Consider the following 21010-nt stretch of genomic DNA (forward strand, 5'->3'; position numbering starts at 1 on the left):
TCAGGTCATGATCCCAGGGTCCTGGGATCAAGCCCTGCATCGGGCTCTCTGCTCAGCAGGGAGCCTGCTTCCCCTCCTCTCTCTCTGCCTGCCTCTCTGTCTACTTGTGAGCTCTCTCTCTGTCAAATAAATAAATAAAATCTTTAAAAAAATAAATAAATAAATAAATAAAAATATCCAAAGTTCCAAAGTACAAACCCAAACCACAACACTAAATAAATATAAACAGAGAAAGCAAAACAAATTCTAAAGGGGACACAGCAGCCCTACTTGCTTTTGAACAACCTTCATTATACCACTCAAGACCTTGTTCATAATTAAAGACTTCCTCTCTTCAAAATATTCTCTACATTCTACAGAAAATTCTACTGCTTTGGTTTACATGTTTTTTTTTTCACTTAAATTCTTCATATTACAATATAACCCTATGTCTTCCTCTTCTGTTTTCAGATTATATATAACTAAACTTTTAGTCACTAGAAAAGCAAATGATCTTCGAACACTATGGTTATTCTCTGCCTTAACTGTTTTAATTTCTTTTATGAAGTATACATAAATCCTCAGTTTTTTCCCTAAGTTCCTAATCTAAATCTGACAAAATATTCTGCTAAAATCTTTATTACTAATGAGCACAGAGTACTTTATCTGTAAGTTTAACAATCCACACACAGACTTAAGAGTTTTCTTGTTAAAAAGTGGTTTCGTGGGGCGCGTGGGTGGCTCAGTGGGTTGGGGCCTCTGCCTTCAGCTCAGGTCATTATCCCAGGGTCCTGGGATCGAGCCCTGTATCAGGCTCTCTGCTCAGCAGGGAGCCTGCTTCCTCCTCTCTCTGCCTGCCTCTCTGCCTACTTGTGATCCCTGTCTGTCAAATAAATAAATAAAATCTTAAAAAAAAAAAATTGGTTTCGTTCCTGATTTGTGTTACACTTTAATCATAATTTTTGCTATCTAGCCCAAAAATAATCTGCAAGGAAATGCTCCAAAGGAACTCCTTACAAACAGAGCAGAGTCTGACTGATGGAGCCCTTAAAAGAATGCCATACTTAATGTACTTTGAAAAGAGATGCTTTGAAAAAAATTTTTTTAAAAAGAGAGGTATATAGAATCCACAGAGGAAAGGTATTTGGAAGAGTAGAAGAAGGTTTTGTAAGTTCAATTTTTAGGAATAAAAGTAGAAAACATAAGTCTGAATTCCAATTATAATCGATGCAAGGGATTTAGGGTCACAACAATAGTAAGAATTCTCCAAGATTATTTAAACACTTTGTCCCTCATTTGTTACCGTTTACATTTAGTGATTATTGAAAGACTTTAGACATGTAACTCTCTTTAAGTCCTACCCTGGGTATAGGTAGGGGCATGGTATTCTGCTTTCCAGATCAGTCTCAAACAAAGTTAACTCCCAAGATACTGAGGAATGTGATATATTAAATGAAGACAGAAAAAGCTGAAGTCCCTGGGACCGGTAGAAATGGAGAGGATGAAGAAAAATAAAGAGTGTTGGCAGTGATACTTATGAAACCACATCTTCAAGGAGACTCTGAAAAATAGACTATTTCTGAGACTTTATGGGAATATACTTTTTGGGGACCAGGATCTCCTCTGTAAGTAGAAGGAGTAGGGAACAGGAGGAGAGAAAGGAGGATGATTCAGCACTTAAAGAGGAAAGTCCCACTGAAAACTACAAGCTTAAAAAACCCCTATTTTAAAAAATTTTGTGTATATAGCTCTTTGAAAGTAATCTAGAACTTAATCACAAGCTTGTTGCTTAACCTATCAAAATTATTCTGCATCTCAAGAATATATAAAAATTTAAAATTAAATTCATTTCTATTAACAAAAAACCTTCTCATGAAAATTTTAAGTTCAGTACAACTCAAAATGCCATAAAATTCTTTACCTCCAGGTTTATAAGATTGGAAAACTTGATCAGGCTTTCTCGTCTCCAACAGCAGATCAAACATGTATGTTGACTTAACTCCTCCTAGCAGAAGTCCCATAGGTGTATCTTCTTCTCCTTCATACGATCGTTCAAGATAATCATGAAACTCGTCATATTTAACAAGGCGACAGCAATCCATGGGTATGACCTCTTCTAAATCCATCATCTAAAAGAAAATGACACCCAAGAAAAGAGAAAAAAATACGCATGGTATTTTAGTCTGATGTGTAATTGCACTACCAATACACCCAAACAAACAATAAAATCCTAGATTTATGATTTGCATCAGAGCTCAAAGACATCAAAGTTAAAGGTACAACGTCAATGCTGTTTTTAAGTAACCATTATTTCATTATCCCCCAAATCATACAACTACGCACCATCAAATTTTAAAGATATTTCTGGTTTTAAAGAAAGTTAACATTCTAAACTTCAGACGGACTCAAAATCAATGTAATATAAGCTGTTGCTCTATAATCGTTACGTTGGAACCTCAGGGAGAATGACCAATGAGAGTATGTGGCTTCTGTTTATGAATCCAATCTGGAGAAGAACTGGTATCTGACATGTTTGGGTCTGACCCTCTTGCTAAGGGTAGAGGGAGAGCATGCCTTACAGAGTCACCACAGAGGCCACAGCTCCTTATAATTACATAAATAAATATAAACAGAGAAAACAAAACAAATTCTAAAGAGGATACAGCAGCCCTACCTGCTTTTGAATAACCTTCTAGCTGCCCCGTGCAGGTAGCTCCCTTTCCAGATGAGCCTCCCCAGTATCTACAGCTCAGGGCACAGGAATTTCTGTCACAAATTTCCCTCTAACTCATGTCACTGGTAGATGGTGTACTCTGGACACAACATCTCTTCAGTGAAAAATGAACTGCCTGGAGACACACAGGATTACTTCAAAGTATTTCATACTTATTTAAGGTTTGTAATTATGACTTTCAAGAAAAATAGTAAACCTTGGTGTGTGTCCCCACTGACCTCTATTAACTCTCCAACTCTCCCCAAAGTTAGAACTCTCCTTCTGGTACATAAGACTGATTTATTTCTCTCTTCTGTTTGTTTGATTCTTTATACTTATGAACTTTTACTTCCTATTTTTTTTAAAAGATTATATTTATTTATTTGACAGAGAGGTCACAAGTAGGCAGAGAGGCAGACAGAGGGCGAGGGGGAAGCAGGTTCCCTGCTGAGCAGAGAGCCGGATGTGGGGCTCAATCCCAGGACCCTGAGATCATGACCTGAGCTAAAGGCAGAGGCTTAACCCACTGAGCCACCCAGGCACCCCTTACTTCCTATTTTTAAGACATTTTTTATCCTTCCTGCATTAAAAACTGCTGGAATATAAACTACCATTAGTGTTATCACTGATCATAAAACTGTTTAGGTAAGATCTTTTCTCCATTTTAGTGTGATTTGGTTTCCCTACTGTTTGCAAAGATGATGCTTGGAGCCCACCACTGTCTTTAAAGGATTTTTACTTTTAATAAGGTAAATCCAGAACCATCCATCCATTTTATTGTTTGGTCATTCATTTACTTATCCACATACCCATCCAAATTTTGATTCTCCTGCATACCAGGTAAAAGTATTGGAAATGTGATTGTGAGCCATACCCTTTTAAGTGTTTACAGTTCAAATGAGGACCAGTGGCATTAATTACAACAGTCACACAATCAAATGTGGATCACACTTTGAGAAATGTCTGTTATCTTGTGTACTATTTTTAGTTCTCTCATTGGTTCTATATATAAATTATAAATGAAATGACACAATTTTTTCTCTAATGACTTTCAGTTCAGTGTTAATATTTATATGGAAAGGGCAAAAATATTTTTAATTTGTTAAGTATAACAGATGACATTTAGAACAATCTGATTAAAGAACGCTTCCCTTTCAATTCGACTTTCTTTTTTTTTTTCAATTCGACTTTCAAAACCCACTAACAACTTCCCATTATTCTTAGAATTGCAAACTTCTACTCATACAAGTCATACAAAGTCTCTAATTTGATATTATGCTATTCTCATTCAAGACAATCTGAACACAATGTCCCTTTTTTTTAGTTTTCTGATCATGCCCGCCACATCCTCATCTCAGTTTTTATATACGTTGTCATCTCTACTAAAATATTCTCCCCTAACTTCTGGCAAAGCTGTTTCCTTCTCATGGTTAATGTCTTAGGAGAAATAATCTCAATATACTACTGATTTACTTTATAACATCTAAACAGTAACATATTTGCAAATTGTAGAAGGTTCTCAATACATAACTTCTAAATGAATGAAAAGAACAAATATTTTTGTTTCTAATTCTTGTTCTACAAAACTGAACTGGCTTTCAGAATGAGCAGTTTCTCAAACTCCACTGAGTATGGTCCATAGGAGAGGTGTAAACTACACCTCTGAGAGAGACGGATGCCATCAATGGGCTATCAACATGACTGCAAGTGCTTGTATTACTACTGATGCTAATAACAATTTTGAAAAAGATGTTAATATTGTTATCTGAGATGTAGATACTGTCCAACAGTGCAATTAAACATACCTTATAAGCCATTTCTACTGCTTCCTTTAATGTCTTATCCTTATGAACCTCCAATTTATTCTCCATCATTACTTGTTTCACAGGATGCAAACAGAATAATTTTATCTAGAAAATGTAAAATATCATCACCTCAGCAGGTCATGAATCAAAACATAATTCTTTTGCACACAGCATTTTTTCCCCTAATAGTCAAAATATTGCAATTTTTAAAAGATTTATTTCTTTTAGAGAGAGGGTGACAGAGTGACAGAGAGAGTATGTAAGAGAGCAAGAGCAAGAGAGCAGGGAAGGGGCAGAGGGAAAGAGAGAATCTCCAGCACTCTCCCAACACAGAGCTTGATCCCACAACCCTGAGATCACAACCAGAGCTGAAATTAACAGTAAGCTGTTCAATCAATTGAGCCACCCAGGCACCATAAAATATTGTAAATTTTTAAAAAAGATTTTATTTATTTGAGAGTGAGCAAGCGAGAAAGAGAGAGAGAGAGAGGAGGAGCAGGGGGAGAGGCAGAGGGAAAGGGAGAAGCAGACTCCCTGCTGAGCAGGGAACCTGAAGTGGAACTCTGGGATCATGACCTAAGCCAAAGGCAGACAATTAAATGACTGAGCTACCCAGGTGCCCCAAATATCGTAATTTTTAAAAAACATAATTGAGATCATTCTCTCCTATGTCTATTTTTCTTAGTAATTGACAGTGACGATCTCTCCCAAAAAAAGAATTCAAAAACATTAATTGTAACAACTGTACATTTCTTGATAAGCATGTATCACAATTTAAATAATCATTCTTCTACTGCTATACACTGTTGTTTCAAATTTTTCTCTAATTTGGAAGATATCATGATAAATGTCCTTGTGGTCAAAATTTTTAGAGCATGCATGGTTATCTCATTAGGTATTTCTTTAAGAGAATTATATAAAAATACATAAATTTGCTTAAGGCTCTTGATAAATTCTACTCAGTTTCTATGCAATAAGGTCTTTACCAGTTTATTATTCTATAGCAGAATGTGACAATGTTCATATCATTGTAACCTTACCAGCATTAGTATTATCACTATATGTTAGTGGGGTTTTTTGTTTTGTTTTGTTTTTAAAGATTTTATTTATTTATTTGACAGAGAGAGAGATCACAAGTAGGCAGAGAGGCACGCAGGGAGAGAGAGGAGGAAGCAGGCTCCCTGCTGAGCAGAGAGCCCGATGCAGGGCTTGATCCTAGGACCGAGATCACGACCTAAGCCGAAGGCAGAGGCTTAACCCAAGGAGCCACCCAGGTGCCGCTATGTTAGTGCTTATTTTATTTTATTTTTTTAAAAAGATTTTATTTATTTATTTGACAGAGAGAGAGATCAAAAGTAGACAGAGAGGCAGGCAGAGAGAGAGGGAGAAGCAGGCCTCCCGCCGAGCAGAGAGCCCGATGCAGGGCTCGATCCCAGGACCCCGGGATCATGACCCGAGCCGAAGGCAGAGGTTTAACCAACTGAGCCACCCAGGCGCCCCCCCATGTTAGTGCTTTTTAATGCACAAAATAAAACCATACCTCACCTCAGTAATATAGGTGGTTACATTGCTTAACGATCATGATAGCATAACTGTCTACAGAATCAATCCAATGAGTATGTTTTGAGAATTGCAGTCAAGCAAACTTCAACAGCACTTTTTAATTAAAAGTAAAATTATGAAATCTAACCTTGCATGTATTGCGCTCAATTTCTCGTTGCCTTTTTTCTTGTTCTTCTAATTCTCTTTCTCTCTGCACCAAGTTTTTAATATGTTCTGGATATTCATCTACTTCTAGAAATTCTATTGTAATAAAAACAGGGCAAGACAGAATCATTGGAAATTGATCTTCCTTTACTTAATTTTATTCTATTATGTGCCCATAGTATATACTTCTACAACAGTTCTCATCAAAATATATCTCAATTACACCAGTCTCTCAACTTGGAACATCAGCTTCTTCCAGACAAGGGTGAAGAAGTAGTTCATAATGGCATATGATTAGGCCTCATATTTTAAAAAGTCATATATTTAATCCATATTATCTCTTGGTTCTACGAAAACTCTAACATGTAGATTAAGACTTCTAGAATGAAAAGCCTCTCTGAAACTTGGAAATAAAATCATTTCTGATTTCAAACTGTGCTATCACCAACAAACCATGTGACCGAGGGCAAGTTTACTTGTCCAGACCTCAATTTCTTCAGCTTATTAGCAGCACGTAACCCACAGAGTAACTACCTGGGATATAATAAAATGTAATATAAATGCTGTTGCTACTGCTACTACTACAATGGTATTTATTTATTATTACTAATATACTCATCTTTTCTTTGTTCTCAAAACAATCTTTAGGTACCGTCTATTTACAGAATTTTATATGCAACTCAAAATATTAAAAGTGACAATATGAGATTCTAACACTATTTAGTAAACCGATGATTACTAGGCATTAAATAAGGAGAAATATATATATAAAATCACATCCCTGTGAAAGTCAAAATCCACTATTCTAGAAATGAGTTGTAACTGCAAAAATATTCCATATCATACACAGAGTGCCCTCTGGTGCTTCATCACAAAACTACAGTTTAGGGGAGCAGATTAAGAAAAACTGAGTTATTGTCCTAATAGAAACATCTCGAACGCTGGGTGCCACAGATACACAAACTATAAACCTGACTCTGCCTACACCTTAGACAAGTTAATCTTTGGGGTATTGTTTCTCTATCTGTAAAGTCAGAATGACTACTCTGAAATCTCTATTCTGAAATGATTTTGTTACAATTTTCTTTCACCTCCATTAATTCTACTGAGCAGCCACTATATGACAGACCCTGGACTCTGGGTTATCATTAGTGAAAAGACAAATTAAGTCTTAAGCCTTGTACCAACTGAATTCACAATCTAATGAGGGTTTACAAAAATGTAAACAAAAACATTATGCTATCTAAAATAGATTTTACAGTAAGGTAGTTGCTAAACAAAGGAAATATGTTGAAATCAAGGGAGGGCAATGATTGTAAAAATTAGGAAAAGAATGTGAGCAACATATAATCTGTGTATATATCTAAAGATACATTCACACAACCCTACTTATTTACAATACTGCTTCAGTTGGAGTCAGTGTTAAGAAAAAAGGGGAACTGCAATTTTTTAAATTAATAGTAAAAAAGAGAAAAAGAAAGACAAACCCTCATGCTGGTATATAGGATTATTTTGGGGGTTCTCAATATAATTGACATATAATAAAGGATGCACACTAGAATCATAAAACTTTATTTGCTTTTTAAGCAAATAAGCAAAATTAATTCTAGTTCTTGGAAACATTTCTAGAGTGGTAAGTCAGAAGTTTACTTCATTTGGGGTCCCTATTCAAAGCATTTACATACTAAAATACTCCAAAAACTTATAATTAAAAAAAAGCAGTAACAGCTAAATTTGAGTTTTTACTATGTATTAGACATGATGCTAAATGCTAAAAATATGTTATCTCATTTAACTTTTCATTACAATCCTATAAAATACTGTAACTATCCCTGTTTCACAGATGTGGAAAGTAAGATTTAGAAAAGTTAAATAACTTGCTCTAGGCCACTTGGATGGCAAGTTAGGATCATTACACACGTCTGGGGGTTATCACTGAATATAATCTCACTGCAAATAAATATCCAATTTTTCTATATAGAGTAAGTTTTGTGTCTTAGTGTATGAAAAAAACATTTCAACTTTTTTTTTTTTTTTTAAAGATTTTATTTATTTATTTGACAGAGAGAGATCACAAGTAGGCAGAGAGGCAGGCAGAGAGAGGAGGAAGAAGGCTCCCTGCTAAGCAGAGAGCCCAATGCGGGGCTCGATCCCAGGACCCTGGGACCATGACCTGAGCCGAAGGCAGAGGCTTTAACCCACTGAGCCACCCAGGCGCCCCAACATTTCAACTTTTTTCCAAGTGTTTTTACCACGTGGTATTATTTCATAACAGAGTTTATAATGAATTTTTCTAGGCATAAAAAAACTTAACTGTCCTATCATTTAAAAGTAGTTCTCTGGGTTTGCAAAACTTGCAAAAGAAATTAGTACATATTAAAATCAAATAACTACATGTTAACATACTTGCATTTCGTGCTGGATCCTTCAGTCTATATATCAGCATATATGCATTTGTGGAGCTAGTAGAAATATAAAAAAAATTAATGTCAACAAAAGGAGACTGTAAAGGTTCCACTTCCTAGCACCAAATATATATATATATATATTTTTTTTTTTAAAGTAGTTTTTTGTTGTTTCAAACAACTAGAAAACCATGTAACTTTTCTTAGATTCAAACTTAAAATATTCCAGAAAACAAAAGGAGAATCTACTTTGCTCTTCCCGATGGAATTCTGAGAAGATTCCACATTTCCTCTTGGTAACACAGTTAAGTCTTCAAAAAACCTGTATCCTAGAACAATTACTACAGTTAAGTCAGGAGTGAGCACATTTCTTCTGGGCCATATTGTCTGTGTTGCAGTTACTTAATGGTTGTTGAGGGAAAAGATAAACACACAATACTTAAGTTTAACGATGTTCCCATAAAACTTTATTTCCAAAAACTGGAGGCGGGCAGGGTTTGGTCCATGGGTTATAGTTTGCTGACCCCTGGGTTAAATCTCTTTAATGGTAAAAAATGTTGAGAAGCTGTAATTAAATTTATAAACAGTACAAATTAGGAAGTTATTTACCTTGCAAAAGCACTTGAGTAATATCCTCTGCTTCCTGAAGATCCACCATGTGTTTTCTTAATGTCCTCTTGGGTTATCTAAAAAGTTGTTATGTTATTTACCTTTCTGTAAAATCTATAACACCATTATCTCTATGTCAACAAGTAAGCCTGTTTTTAACCTCAGACTTAAATGGGCCATACAATGACCAATTCACAAAATTTAATCAGAATCAGTGGCTACTACCAGCCAGTCAGTTCTAGTGCTCCTCACGAGGTAGCTCGCATGACGGCTCAGGGAAAAAAAAAAAACAAAAAGAAACTCCTATTCTGTCTCTTGAAACACCTGGCAAGCCTCAAACAAAACAAAACAAAACAAAAGAGGTAACAATGAAAATAAAGTAGGAAATTTACTGAAAGGAAAAGGAAAAGGAAAAACAAACTAAGTCTCCCATTTTTAATAAACATTGCTGTTGATCTGAAACACCCGTACTCCTGTCTCTGAGAATAATCTTAAGCAACCTGTCCTTACCCTGCTGACGTGCTGATCATTGAAGCTGTACCACTGTTCATCGCTAAATGACTTTATACAAGCATAGTAATGGCCACCAGCAGCACTCCCTGAATGAACCATAACGGAGAAGAGCTCATAGATCAAGGAATTCTAAGGGGGGGAAAAAAAAAGTAACTCAGAGAAGGGGAAAAATATAAAATCCTTATTTGTATATTTCCTATTCTCTGTTAATACACAATAAAATAACATGTTAATTGTCCTAGATATCTATTGTAGGTAGCTAAGGTATCCTCTAAGATAATTAAAATGGAAAGTCACTACATCCATAGTTTTATATTATCACAGTTTCATTCAGCGCATTCCTTCACATTTTAATTATGTTATAACCTCTGGAACTATGCATATCTGAAAAACAGTGTTATTTATGTAAAAAGAAAATAATAGTTTGAAATTTTATCTATTTATTTATTTTAAAGATTTTATTTTCTTGACAGAGAGAGCGAGATATCACAAGTAGGCAGAGAGGCAGGCAGAGAGAGAGGGGGAAGGCTTCCTACTGCTCAGTGGGGAGAGCCCGATGCGGGGCTCAATCCCAGGACCCTGAAGATCATGACCTGAGCCAAAGGCAGAGGTTTAACCCACTGAGCCACCCAGGCACCCCAACAGTTTGAAATTTTAGAAGCAGGTACTAAATAGAAGACTGTTCTGGTATGTACAGGCAAGATCAAGGACTCCCAAATAACACAGCTGTTTTTATTCAAGCAAAATAATTCTATTTTCTTTGCAAAAGAGCTGAGTGATATAATGGTTTAGAACATCTTCTAATGTATTTATGTAATATCTGTGATACAGTGATCTCCTGATCTGTTATCTCTCAAGATGGGCTAAACATTAGAAAATCAATCTATATAATACAGACTGAAGAAGAAAAATTACATGATCTTATCAACTGACTCCAAAAAAGCATGTCACAAAATCCAATACCCATTCATAATAAAAATTCTCAACAAACTAGGAAGAGGAAGACCTCCTCAACTTGATAAAGAACACCTACCAAAAAACCCCTAGAACCAACAACATACTTAATGGTAAGAAATAGAACACCTTCCCCCTGAGATTAGAAACAAGGCAAGAATGTCCTTTCTTACCACTTTTTTTTTCTTTCTTACCACTCTTATTCAACCCTGTGTAAGAAGTCCTATGTAGTGTATGTAGTAAGACCAAAAAAATAAAATAAAACAAAATAAGATAAAAAAATTAAAAAATCGTTCATGTAGGAAAACAGGTAGGGAACGGTTTGCCAACCCATGCTTGAACACAACGCTTTTTAGATTAAGTTATAATGTATCCACTACATTATTCATTAATAGCAATTCATGATCATCTATCTGCCCTGAAACAGATAATTTTAAAAGGTAAAGACAATGAAAGTGGTTAGAATAATGGTCTTGGTCTAAAAATAGATTAATGCAAGAGAAACTCCATTCTTAAATACTGTCTAAAAAAACTATTTAATATGACTCTGCAAGACTTGAATTACTGATCAGTTTTCAGGCTAGTGATTCATAATTCACACATGCTGAAGACATCTGACCTGTAATTCTTCCCTCAATAAGGCAGATTATATGAATGTGAAAGAAATAGTTTGATAAAAGCTTAAAAATCACTGACACGGTGACATAAAAGGTTTTTACAATAAAAATCATCAAGTTTGGTAGTTGTCAAATTATAAATCATGGAACTATACCATTTTTTTAAATGCCTTAAGGGCTGCCATGGGGGAGGGGAGAGAGGCTGAGGGCTCTGGCTTTCCCCTGTCTCTAAAGATCAGTTCTATAACTATTTCATCATAAGGAGTTCACAGCCAAAATTTTTTAAATCAACAGATCTAGCCGAATACTTTCATTTTGCTTTATGAGAAAACTATGATAGAAGATTGAGAGGCCTGGTGCGACTTTAAAGGCAGAAGTGGTTTCCGGACCACTAGGCACCCTTTCCACACCACCACCGAGCTTGGTTACATAGCTACAGTTCAGTCTCCCAGAAATTCATGCTCCTGCCTATAAGGACCTTTTCCTAAAATTTAATTATGATCACATATATGCATAAACACAGCTTTAAAAAAGTCTTTACTTTTCAAAAATTACTTCTCCTAAAGAGAATTTATTGGTCACAACAGCTATAGAATTAAACAGCAGCTTGGAGATTATTTTATTCTTTCAGCTAAAACCCACAAACTTATAAAAGGTACCTTCTCAAGTCCAGGTTTTGAAATCTTTTCAGTTCCACTATTACTTTCAAGGCAGATCCCTTCATCGACACCATCATCATTCGAGAAATCATTGCTCATCTGATCACTGTGACAACTGCCTTCATTTTCTGCCCCACTGTCAGTGCAACTTTCAGTCTGAGGGGATTTCTTAATAAAACATAATTATTTACAATTATAAGCTAAGTAAAGGGAAAACATATAGTCAGTAATATTTTTTATCTACATGCTAACTTTTTCATGTAAGTTGATATTATTAATAAGTATTTATTTTAAATAAATTTAATCTTCTCTGAGTCCTTAAATAAAATTATACCAAAACAGTGTATTTAAAAGCACCTCTATTAATGTCCTTAAAATTCAACGACAATGAATTAGTGATTCAGAATTCTAATTAAACCCCATTTATGTTTATAGTTACAAAGTAACAATATAAATTACCATTTCCTTCACCAAAATCTATAAAAGCAGAGCACCTAAGTGCCAAAATGAGCTTTTGTTCTCAGATCCCAAAATCATATCATTTCTTTTCCTGAACAAAAAGTTCGATTTATCACTGTGCTATTACAGACAATTAGAAAGAAAAACGACATTGTACCTATCCTCAAGAACTTTATATTCTAGTGCACAAGAGGTGGAACTGTAACGACAAAAAAATCATCATACTCTTTCATGCTTTTAAGATTTTTAAATCCTTCTCATGCCAATTTTATTTGAAGGAATCTACTTCCTAGAAATCCCCAAACAACTCCTTGCCCCCTTTTCCTTTAATACTTAATATACATACCTAAAAATGTTTTTATTTAAAAAGCTTAAGAATTCTTCTCTAAGATGTCGGCTCTTACAAATTATACAGAATTTCCTAAATTAACCAAGCAATATATAATAATAAGCGCCAACATCCACCAAAAACTTTGTTGTGGGGACTGCATCTAACATACAGTCTTAGTCCCTCAACAAAGTTTGGTTCAAAGTGAAAACCAACTCTAGAACTCTACACTAAGTCCAAAGAGCTCAATCCTGACATTCCTTTAGGCTGAACATCTCTTCTCCCCACAAATGGATCCAGAACTTCCTAAAAGTTCCTGTCAAATTATATCTAGGTTTTCTTTATTTGTAAAAGATCCCCTTTTACAAGGAATGTATATGGAAAACCAATTCAATACTGACTGATCTCTGTTGGTGTAGGAGTCCTGTAAAGACTCTGTCTACTTTGCTTTCCTTGCTATTGTTGTTTTCTTTAAGATTTTATTTATTTATTTGAAAGACAGAGAGTGAGAGTGAAAGAGAGCATGAGCTGGGGGAGAGGCAGATGGAGAGGGAGAAGGAGACTCCCCACTGAGCAGGGGCCCCAATGTGGTGCTCAATCCTAGGACCCTGGGATTACGACCTGAGCCAAAGGCAGACGCTTAACAGACTGAGCCACCCAGGCGCCCCCAGAGATGCTATTTTAAATTAAACCTTTCAAAATGTACCTTGGTCATAGGGACTGCTCCATGAACACCTACTTTATCCAAAATGCTTTTTATAAAAGCCATTAAAAGGAATTACTGTCCTTACTTTACAGAGAAAGCAAGGCTCAGAAAAGCTGCTCTTCTATACTACATTATCTCATAATACTCAGGAGCACTAACTAAAACCTGACTCAGGTTTAAAATCATTTTTGAGCTTTTGAGAAAAGACATTTTTATAACTACAGTGATCAGTTCCAATCAGAAAAAAACAGATTCATGAGAGTTTTGAAAAAAATAAAGATTTATCACTAACAATTATGTCCAGCGATTGTAAATAACCCCTATAATGAAATCAGAAGTTCCCAAAAGAATAGAATGGGGCATTAAGAACTTCCTACTGAATAAGGTTAGGAGAACCAGAGAATTTGGAGGGGTTCACTTAGTGGAAAACAATGATAAACATTACTGGTGTCCTTCAAAGTCCCATTCTCAAACTATTTCAATAAAGTTTTAACTAAAAAACTAATTTAAACAGGGAAACAGACAAAATGCCTTTATTTTCTAGCTTATTTTAAAGGGGCTAAATTTCATTTTATTATATTTATTTTATTTTATTTTATTTATTTATTTGACAGACAGAGATCACAAGTAGGCAGAGGCAGGCAGAGAGAGGAGGAACCAGGCTCCCTGCCTAGCAGAGAGCCCGATGTGGAGCTTGATCCCAGGACCCTGAGATCATGACCTGAGCAGAAGGCAGAGGCTTTAACCCACTGAGCCACCCAGGTGCCCCTAGAGGGGCTAAATTTTAATTGAGAATAACCCAGAAACCTTAATCCTTGAAAAAGACACTAAGACAAATACAAGAAATTAAGGTCATACTACCTAATTTGCTCATTTTTTCACTTAAATATCTATTTATCTGTTCTGTGTTTATTATGTACCAGAAACACAATGCAGCCCATCTCTAGATTAGTTTGTTTCACTTAGAAAATTATGAAACATGAGATTATTGCTCTAATTAAATAACTCCAGAGTTTAAGATTCTTTCTGTCTTTTCAAAGAATATGTTATTCTGATCAAAAAAGAATATCTGAAATATAATTCATGGTGGACAAAAAAAGCTTGTACAAATCTAGGTCTTTTTATACAACTTGGCATTACAAAATATGAGAAGAAAGGAACACCTTCTATCACAAAGATAGTCTAAAAGCCACCATTGTTGTTACCCCAGATAGCTCTCTAAAACACATGACCAACCAAAATGAATTAATATCTTTTAACAGAAAAAAATGAATAAATATTTTACCTCATCTTCAACATCAATAAATGTACTCATATCTAGCTCCTCAGGAAATGTCATCCGATCATTCAATTTAATCCTGTGCATTGTTGTATAATCAAAATCAAACCTTTTCAACTGTAAGGTCAGCAGATAAGGGAAATGCAAAAACCGAAGACCCTAAAAAGAAAAGGACCTATTGAATATGGAATATAATCTCAGATAACTTAGTATTAATTTCTACATGGCATCTACCTTTCGTGCATCACACTTCTTCTTACAACGTTCACAAAAATATTGATTTGGGCCATCCAGGATCTCTGGCTGAATAAATGCATGCAGTGCTTCTTCCTAGTAAGAAAAAAAAATTGTTTTATAATTATTTAAAAATATTATAATGTTAATTACTAAGTCTTAAATATAAAAACTTTGCAATTACCAAAACAGAAGTAGAATGGCTAGAAAACAAGGAACTCAAAATGCAAAAAGAAAAAAAAATTATCAATAGCAATATGTCATTATAAAAACTGAGCAACAAAATAATTGCCTTAATTCTGCATGAAATCTGTCTTTTCTAGCATTGCACATCAGTCATTTATTTCTACCTAATTTTTACACTGACTTTACATTGTTGAATTGGGCTAAATAATCAAATAAAGATCCTGTCTTTAGATTAAAAATATGGTACTTCTTAGAAAAGTACATGCATCACTTCAATCTTGTAAATCGAGACATTCATAAACTGTACAGTAAGTAACAGAACTCTGAAGAATTCACACTATCCATACACTAAAGAATCTAATAACCATCATTTACCACTATATTTAGCGTCAGTCCTTAATTCGCCACTGCACTAAAGATTGGAAAGCACTGGGCAACTTTCTCCCTGCATGTCAGATACTGCTCCAGCTGAAAATGCATGAGAGCTCCTCGAGTGTTCACCTAGTGGAACCATGTGGTTCTCTTTTCTCCATACAGCCTTAAGACAGAAGCAAGAAACTTAGTATGAATATTGTTGAAGAATCAGTGGGCATAAAATTTTTAATTTTTAATCACCGATTTTTCACAAATTGTAGTTAATACAATATGTAAGATTGTACTGCATAATCTCGTTTCATTTGTTGTGATCTCTTCACACATGGTCTAATCAGAATTACTGACAATATTTACTATATACAAAGAAAAATTTGTATCATTAAGACAAAATATCTTCAAATATTTTTCTTTTGATTCAGAACATGTTACTCAAAAGATAAATAAAGGAGCTTGATCTGGCAAAATGTAAAATAGGTGACAACAAACTACTATGCACATATTGTTTGGTATAGCTCATTTTGGGATAAGAACAAAAAATATGAAAAGATATTAAAAATACCTCTAACCTCAGCCATCTCCTATTTTGTTCTCAGAATCCCAAGGAAGCAAGGGGCTGAGGGTGGGGTGGGGGTAGGGAAGAACCAAATAGTGGGTTTTTTCCACATGACCAAGCAATTTACTGGAGGTCACGGAAAGGGGCACATTCAGAATGATTTTTTTTTCCCTTAAAGTGTGTTTAAGCAAGAAAAAGGCAAATCCTGTAAAAGCATAACACAGAAAAATCAGCCATATAGATAGCTCAGCATAGACTGGTATCATATTAGTCAAGCTTTCCAAATAGAAACAGAACTGTAAAACACTCAATACCTTAACAAAACAAGGGGGAGTATGTAGAGTAAGAAAATTATGTAACTCAAATTCTACTTTTCTAAACCGTGTGTACCAGTTTCTGGCTAGAGTTCATATCTAGCACTCTCTTTTTCTATTTTTTTAAGTTAAAATTCAGAGAAAGGTTTAAAGCACAGAAAACACCCATAATTTACTCAGACTCACCAACTTTTAGTATTTTGCTACCCTCGCTTTATCATTCTCCCACCCCCACACACATTATGTATTTTTCTGAAGCATTTGAGAAAATGTTCATATATCATGCTTTTCCTCCTAATAGTTCTATATGACTTTTTAAGAGTAAGGATGTTCTTACATAAACAACAGAGTTATTAAACTCAGGAAAATTTAAGATTGATAAAGTACTTCGGCAATATTCCAATTTTGTTACCTGTCCCAATCCTAAAAATGCATTTCTCCCCATCCAGTACAGAACTGAATCCAGGATCACGGATTACATTTGGCTGTCTCTTCAGATTCATTTTGTCTGGAACAGTTCCAAAGCCTTTTTTCCTTTCAAGACATAGTTTTTGAAGGAGGCCAGTATTTTATAAAATGTCTGCAATTTGGGTTTGTCTGATGTTCCTTATCTTTAGCTTCAAGTTCTATGTATTCCTTGCTAGACTACCACTTAAGTTATGAGGTGTCCTAAGAGGATCACAGTCACAGGCCATGATATCTCCAACCTCCTTACCGGTGAAATGAACTTTAATAACCTGGTCAAAGTGTTACCCAGCCTCTCTACTACGTACTGCTTATTCCCTTGAAGCTAATATGTAATCTATAAGGAGATAACTTGGGAGACCATGCAAAAATCCTGTCTCTTAAACTTTCCACCCTAGATTTAGCATCCACAAATGGATTCTTCCTTAAACCAAATTGTAATGTTTTATGAGTCAACTTAAAAATCTTTTTTTTCAGTAGGCAACTTGCGTCCATTCATATTTAATACGATGTTTTTTGTTTCATCTAAATTAGTTTATTATAATTACTATGTGTATTAAGTAATATTTACTGTGTTCTTCTCTCCAAATAGTATGTTTTGTTACCTTATACATTTTCCTTTGGTATTTAGAAATGTTAGTAATTTTGTTCTAGTGTATTTATACTTTTGTTAATGCCCTTAATCATTTAGTACCTGGTTTGCTAGTTTTATGTTATCCTTTGTCTCCTACCCATTCTATGGGTAGCAGTCCATGATCTCATTCTACCTTCCTTTATCCCCCCGTTTTCCCTTTTTTGAGTGGTATTCCCTTTACTCCATCTCACATATAACATGCTATTCTTCTACCTATGCCCCCACCCTGTTTCATTTATTCCTCGTTTCTATAATTTAATATATTAAGTGCTCATAGCCCTTTTGCTGAAGCTTGCCTGGGCTGGAGATCTCATTGGATAGAGCTTATTCCCTAGTAAACTCAAGAAGGGCTCATGGATACAATATTGAGTAAGTTCTCCAATGTTCAAGAATGGAATCATTCACTCTCATCATAACTGAAGAAACACTTGGCTAGATGTCAAATCCTTGGCCTGTACTTTCTTTCCTTGAGTTTCTGGAAACTGCTATTCTGTTGCCATGATTTGCATGCTGCTCTTCCTAATTATGATATCAGCCCAATTTACCTTAAAGTTTAACAGTTTATCAAAATATGTCTGAGTTGATTATTCTAGGTCAGTTTTTCCAAGTACATGGTAGGTCCTTCAAAAGTAGACTTAAATTTCCCTTACTCCTGGGAAGTTTTCTTGGCTTGTATATCCTAAGTTCTGTTCTACGTTGTTTTTATTTTTCAGGTTCCCAGTTATGTTAGACATCCTTTGCCAGTCCTTCCTTTCATTTTCTCTGAGATCCTTTTTACTTTCTCTCATTTTCATTGGATGGCCCTCTTTAGATTTCCATTCCATTCTATTCTCTTGAGCATTTTATAGTTTATTCTTCATTTCGAACATAGTTTGGTCTTTTTCTTCAACTTCTTTTCTCAGTTTTATCAATTTATATTGCATTTCCTGGTTTTTGTTTGTTTGTTTTTTAATCCATCGCTCTCCTTTAATTTTTGGATACCAGGTTTCGTTTGAGACTACTTCACTTAGTCTGAAGTATTGTGTTACAGCATTCTACTGTGTGGTTATTTTCCTGAGGGCTTTTTTTGGCAGGGTGGATTTTCACCAGCTGAAATGTTTTAATACGTATTTTCTGTTTTAACAATGGCGCCGTGTAAATTTGATTCCCATCCCCCACCCACCCCATCATTCTTTGGACAGCATTCTTTAGTTTGAGAGTACCTCAAACTTGTCTACCTGGTGAACTGCAGTTTCTTAAATGGGTGATGGGAGTGCAAAGCAAAGCTTAGGGTCATTTTTCATTCTGCAGGACACTTAACTCTTCTCTTTCTCCTTGTTTTCTCTTCACCACTGTGAGTCAGATGCATCATGCTTCCCTATTTCTCTCCCAGAGGCAAAATTCTTCTAAGGATGCCACTTCTCACTCTAGAACTCTTTCCCCATAGCTGGTGCTATAATATACCCAAGTCCTGTCAGCACTCGCTCTTTTGGCATGTACTATTGTACTTGTGACCTTTGTCTTTGTTTCGTCCTTCAACCTCTTCTGTTTCACAGTCTTGAAGCAGCAGTAGAAGCTTCGTTGGAACTTGGTGATTATTTTGCTACTTACAGGTAATTTGAGGTTTATGGTGTTCTGTCTCCTAGTAATGAAGAATTTATGGGTTATTTGGGTTTTATTTATGTTCCTTTTAGTCTCTGGTTTTTGGAGAGAATGTGTAGAGATATACAGATTCAGGAGACCACCATTATCCTCCAAACTCAGAAAGCAGTTAAAACCGTTATTAGAGTATTTCCTATAAGCTTTCTTATTCACTTTTTAACAAGCTGGCTCCAGGTTAATCATAAATAAGATCAGACAGTTATAAAAATTAGCTTCAATTCATCTATCCATTGAAGAAATAAATTACATGAATGATGGGATAATGTGGCTATATACATTTATCTTCACCTTAATGTGATGTAGATTATGAAAAACCATGCCAATCTGTATTTTACATATTAAAAAATAAGCTATGGATCATAAAAATGGGAACAATACTACAAATACTGTACCATTATTAATATACACAAAATATTTTGCTCTGGTTACCAACAGCTGTCCTCTTAAGTATGCTAAATTACTCATGTATCATGCTTCTAAACTAGCTTTGGGTTGACTGTGTTGTTTTTCATCATTCCAGAGTGAAGATAATAGATTTATTTTCTACAGCTTAATCCTATTATATAAAATGTAATTTGTACATTTTTTTTGAGTTTACTTATTAACATAAGATGTATCACTAGCCCCAGGGATACAGGTCTGTGAATTGCTAGGTTTACACACTTCACAGCACTCACCATAGCACACACCTTCCCCAATGTCCATAACACAACCACCCTCTCCCTATCCCCTTCCCCCCGCCCGCAACCCTCAGTTTGTTTTGTGAGATTAAGAGTCTTTTATGGTTTATCTCCCTCCAATCCCATCTTGTTTCATTTATTCCTTTCCTACCCCCCAAACCCCCCACATTGCCTCTCAAATTCCTCATATCAGGGAGATCATATAATTGTCTTTCTTTGACTGACTTATTTCACTAAGCATAATACCCTCTAATTCCATCCACGTCATCGCAAATGGCAAGATTTCATTTCTTTTGATGGCTGCATGGTATTCCATTGTATATATATATAACACATCTTCTTTATCCATTCATCTGTTGACGGACATCTAGGTTCTTTCCATAGTTTGGCTATTGTGGATATTGCTGCTATAAACATCCAGGTGCATGTGCCCCTTCGGATCGCTACATTTCTATCTTTAGAGTAAATACCTAGTAGTGCGATTGCTGGGTCATAGGGTAGCTCTATTTTCAACTTTTTGAGGAACCTCCATGCTGTTTTCCAGAGTGGTTGCACCACCTTGCATTCCCACCAACAGTGTAGGAGGGTTCCCCTTTCTCCGCATCCTCGCCAGCATCTGTCATTTCCTGACTTTTAATTTTAGCCATTCTGACTGATGTGGGGTGGTATCTCATTGTGGTTTTGATTTGTATTTCCCTGATGCTGAGTGATGTGGAGCACTTTTTCATGAGGCTGTTGGCCATCTGGACGTCTTTGCAAAAATGTCTGTTCATGTCCTCTGCCCATTTCTTGATTGGATTATTTGTTCTTTGGGTGTTGAGTTTGATAAGTTCTTTCTAGATTTTGGATACTAGCCCTTTATCTGACATGTTGTTAATTTGCACATTTTTAGACTGTAATTTTCAGAGTTCAGAACAGAACAAAGAGAATTCTTACATCATGAGTTATTACAATTGTATAGTTAATGAAGAAAATCTAGGCAAAATGCAGTTATAAGGTATATCCAAGGAATGACACTGCCTATGAATTTTAATTTTTTAAAATCTTACCCTACATAAGAAATCCTTTTCTCATCATTCAATTTTTTTTTTTTTTTTTTTTTTTTACTATTGTATTTTGGGGCTTCTTTATATATTCTACATATCAGTCTGTTGTCAGATACATGGTTTGCAGATAATGTTCTCCCAGTCTGTAG

At 35.3% G+C, this 21010-nt stretch overlaps 1 protein-coding gene across 3 annotated transcripts in view; it reads right to left on the reverse strand.

The window, feature by feature from the left end:
- LOC111159391 (ubiquitin specific peptidase 47) overlaps positions 1–21010 on the reverse strand; it is a 111544-nt gene that overhangs the window by 18519 nt on the left and 72015 nt on the right. For all 3 annotated transcript variants that reach the window (XM_022521808.1, XM_022521810.1, XM_022521809.1), the window contains exons 9-17: positions 14968–15063; positions 14740–14892; positions 11962–12129; positions 9729–9860; positions 9219–9295; positions 8611–8666; positions 6188–6300; positions 4498–4602; positions 1901–2108 (exon numbers count right to left, since the gene is read on the reverse strand). In XM_022521808.1, coding sequence (XP_022377516.1) covers positions 1901–2108; positions 4498–4602; positions 6188–6300; positions 8611–8666; positions 9219–9295; positions 9729–9860; positions 11962–12129; positions 14740–14892; positions 14968–15063 — 1108 coding nt within the window. The remainder of the gene's footprint in view (positions 1–1900; positions 2109–4497; positions 4603–6187; positions 6301–8610; positions 8667–9218; positions 9296–9728; positions 9861–11961; positions 12130–14739; positions 14893–14967; positions 15064–21010) is intronic.

The sequence above is a fragment of the Enhydra lutris genome, unplaced genomic scaffold (genome assembly GCF_002288905.1).
Source record: "Enhydra lutris kenyoni isolate GAN:26980312 unplaced genomic scaffold, ASM228890v2 scaffoldscaffold68, whole genome shotgun sequence".
NCBI lineage: Eukaryota > Metazoa > Chordata > Mammalia > Carnivora > Mustelidae > Enhydra > Enhydra lutris.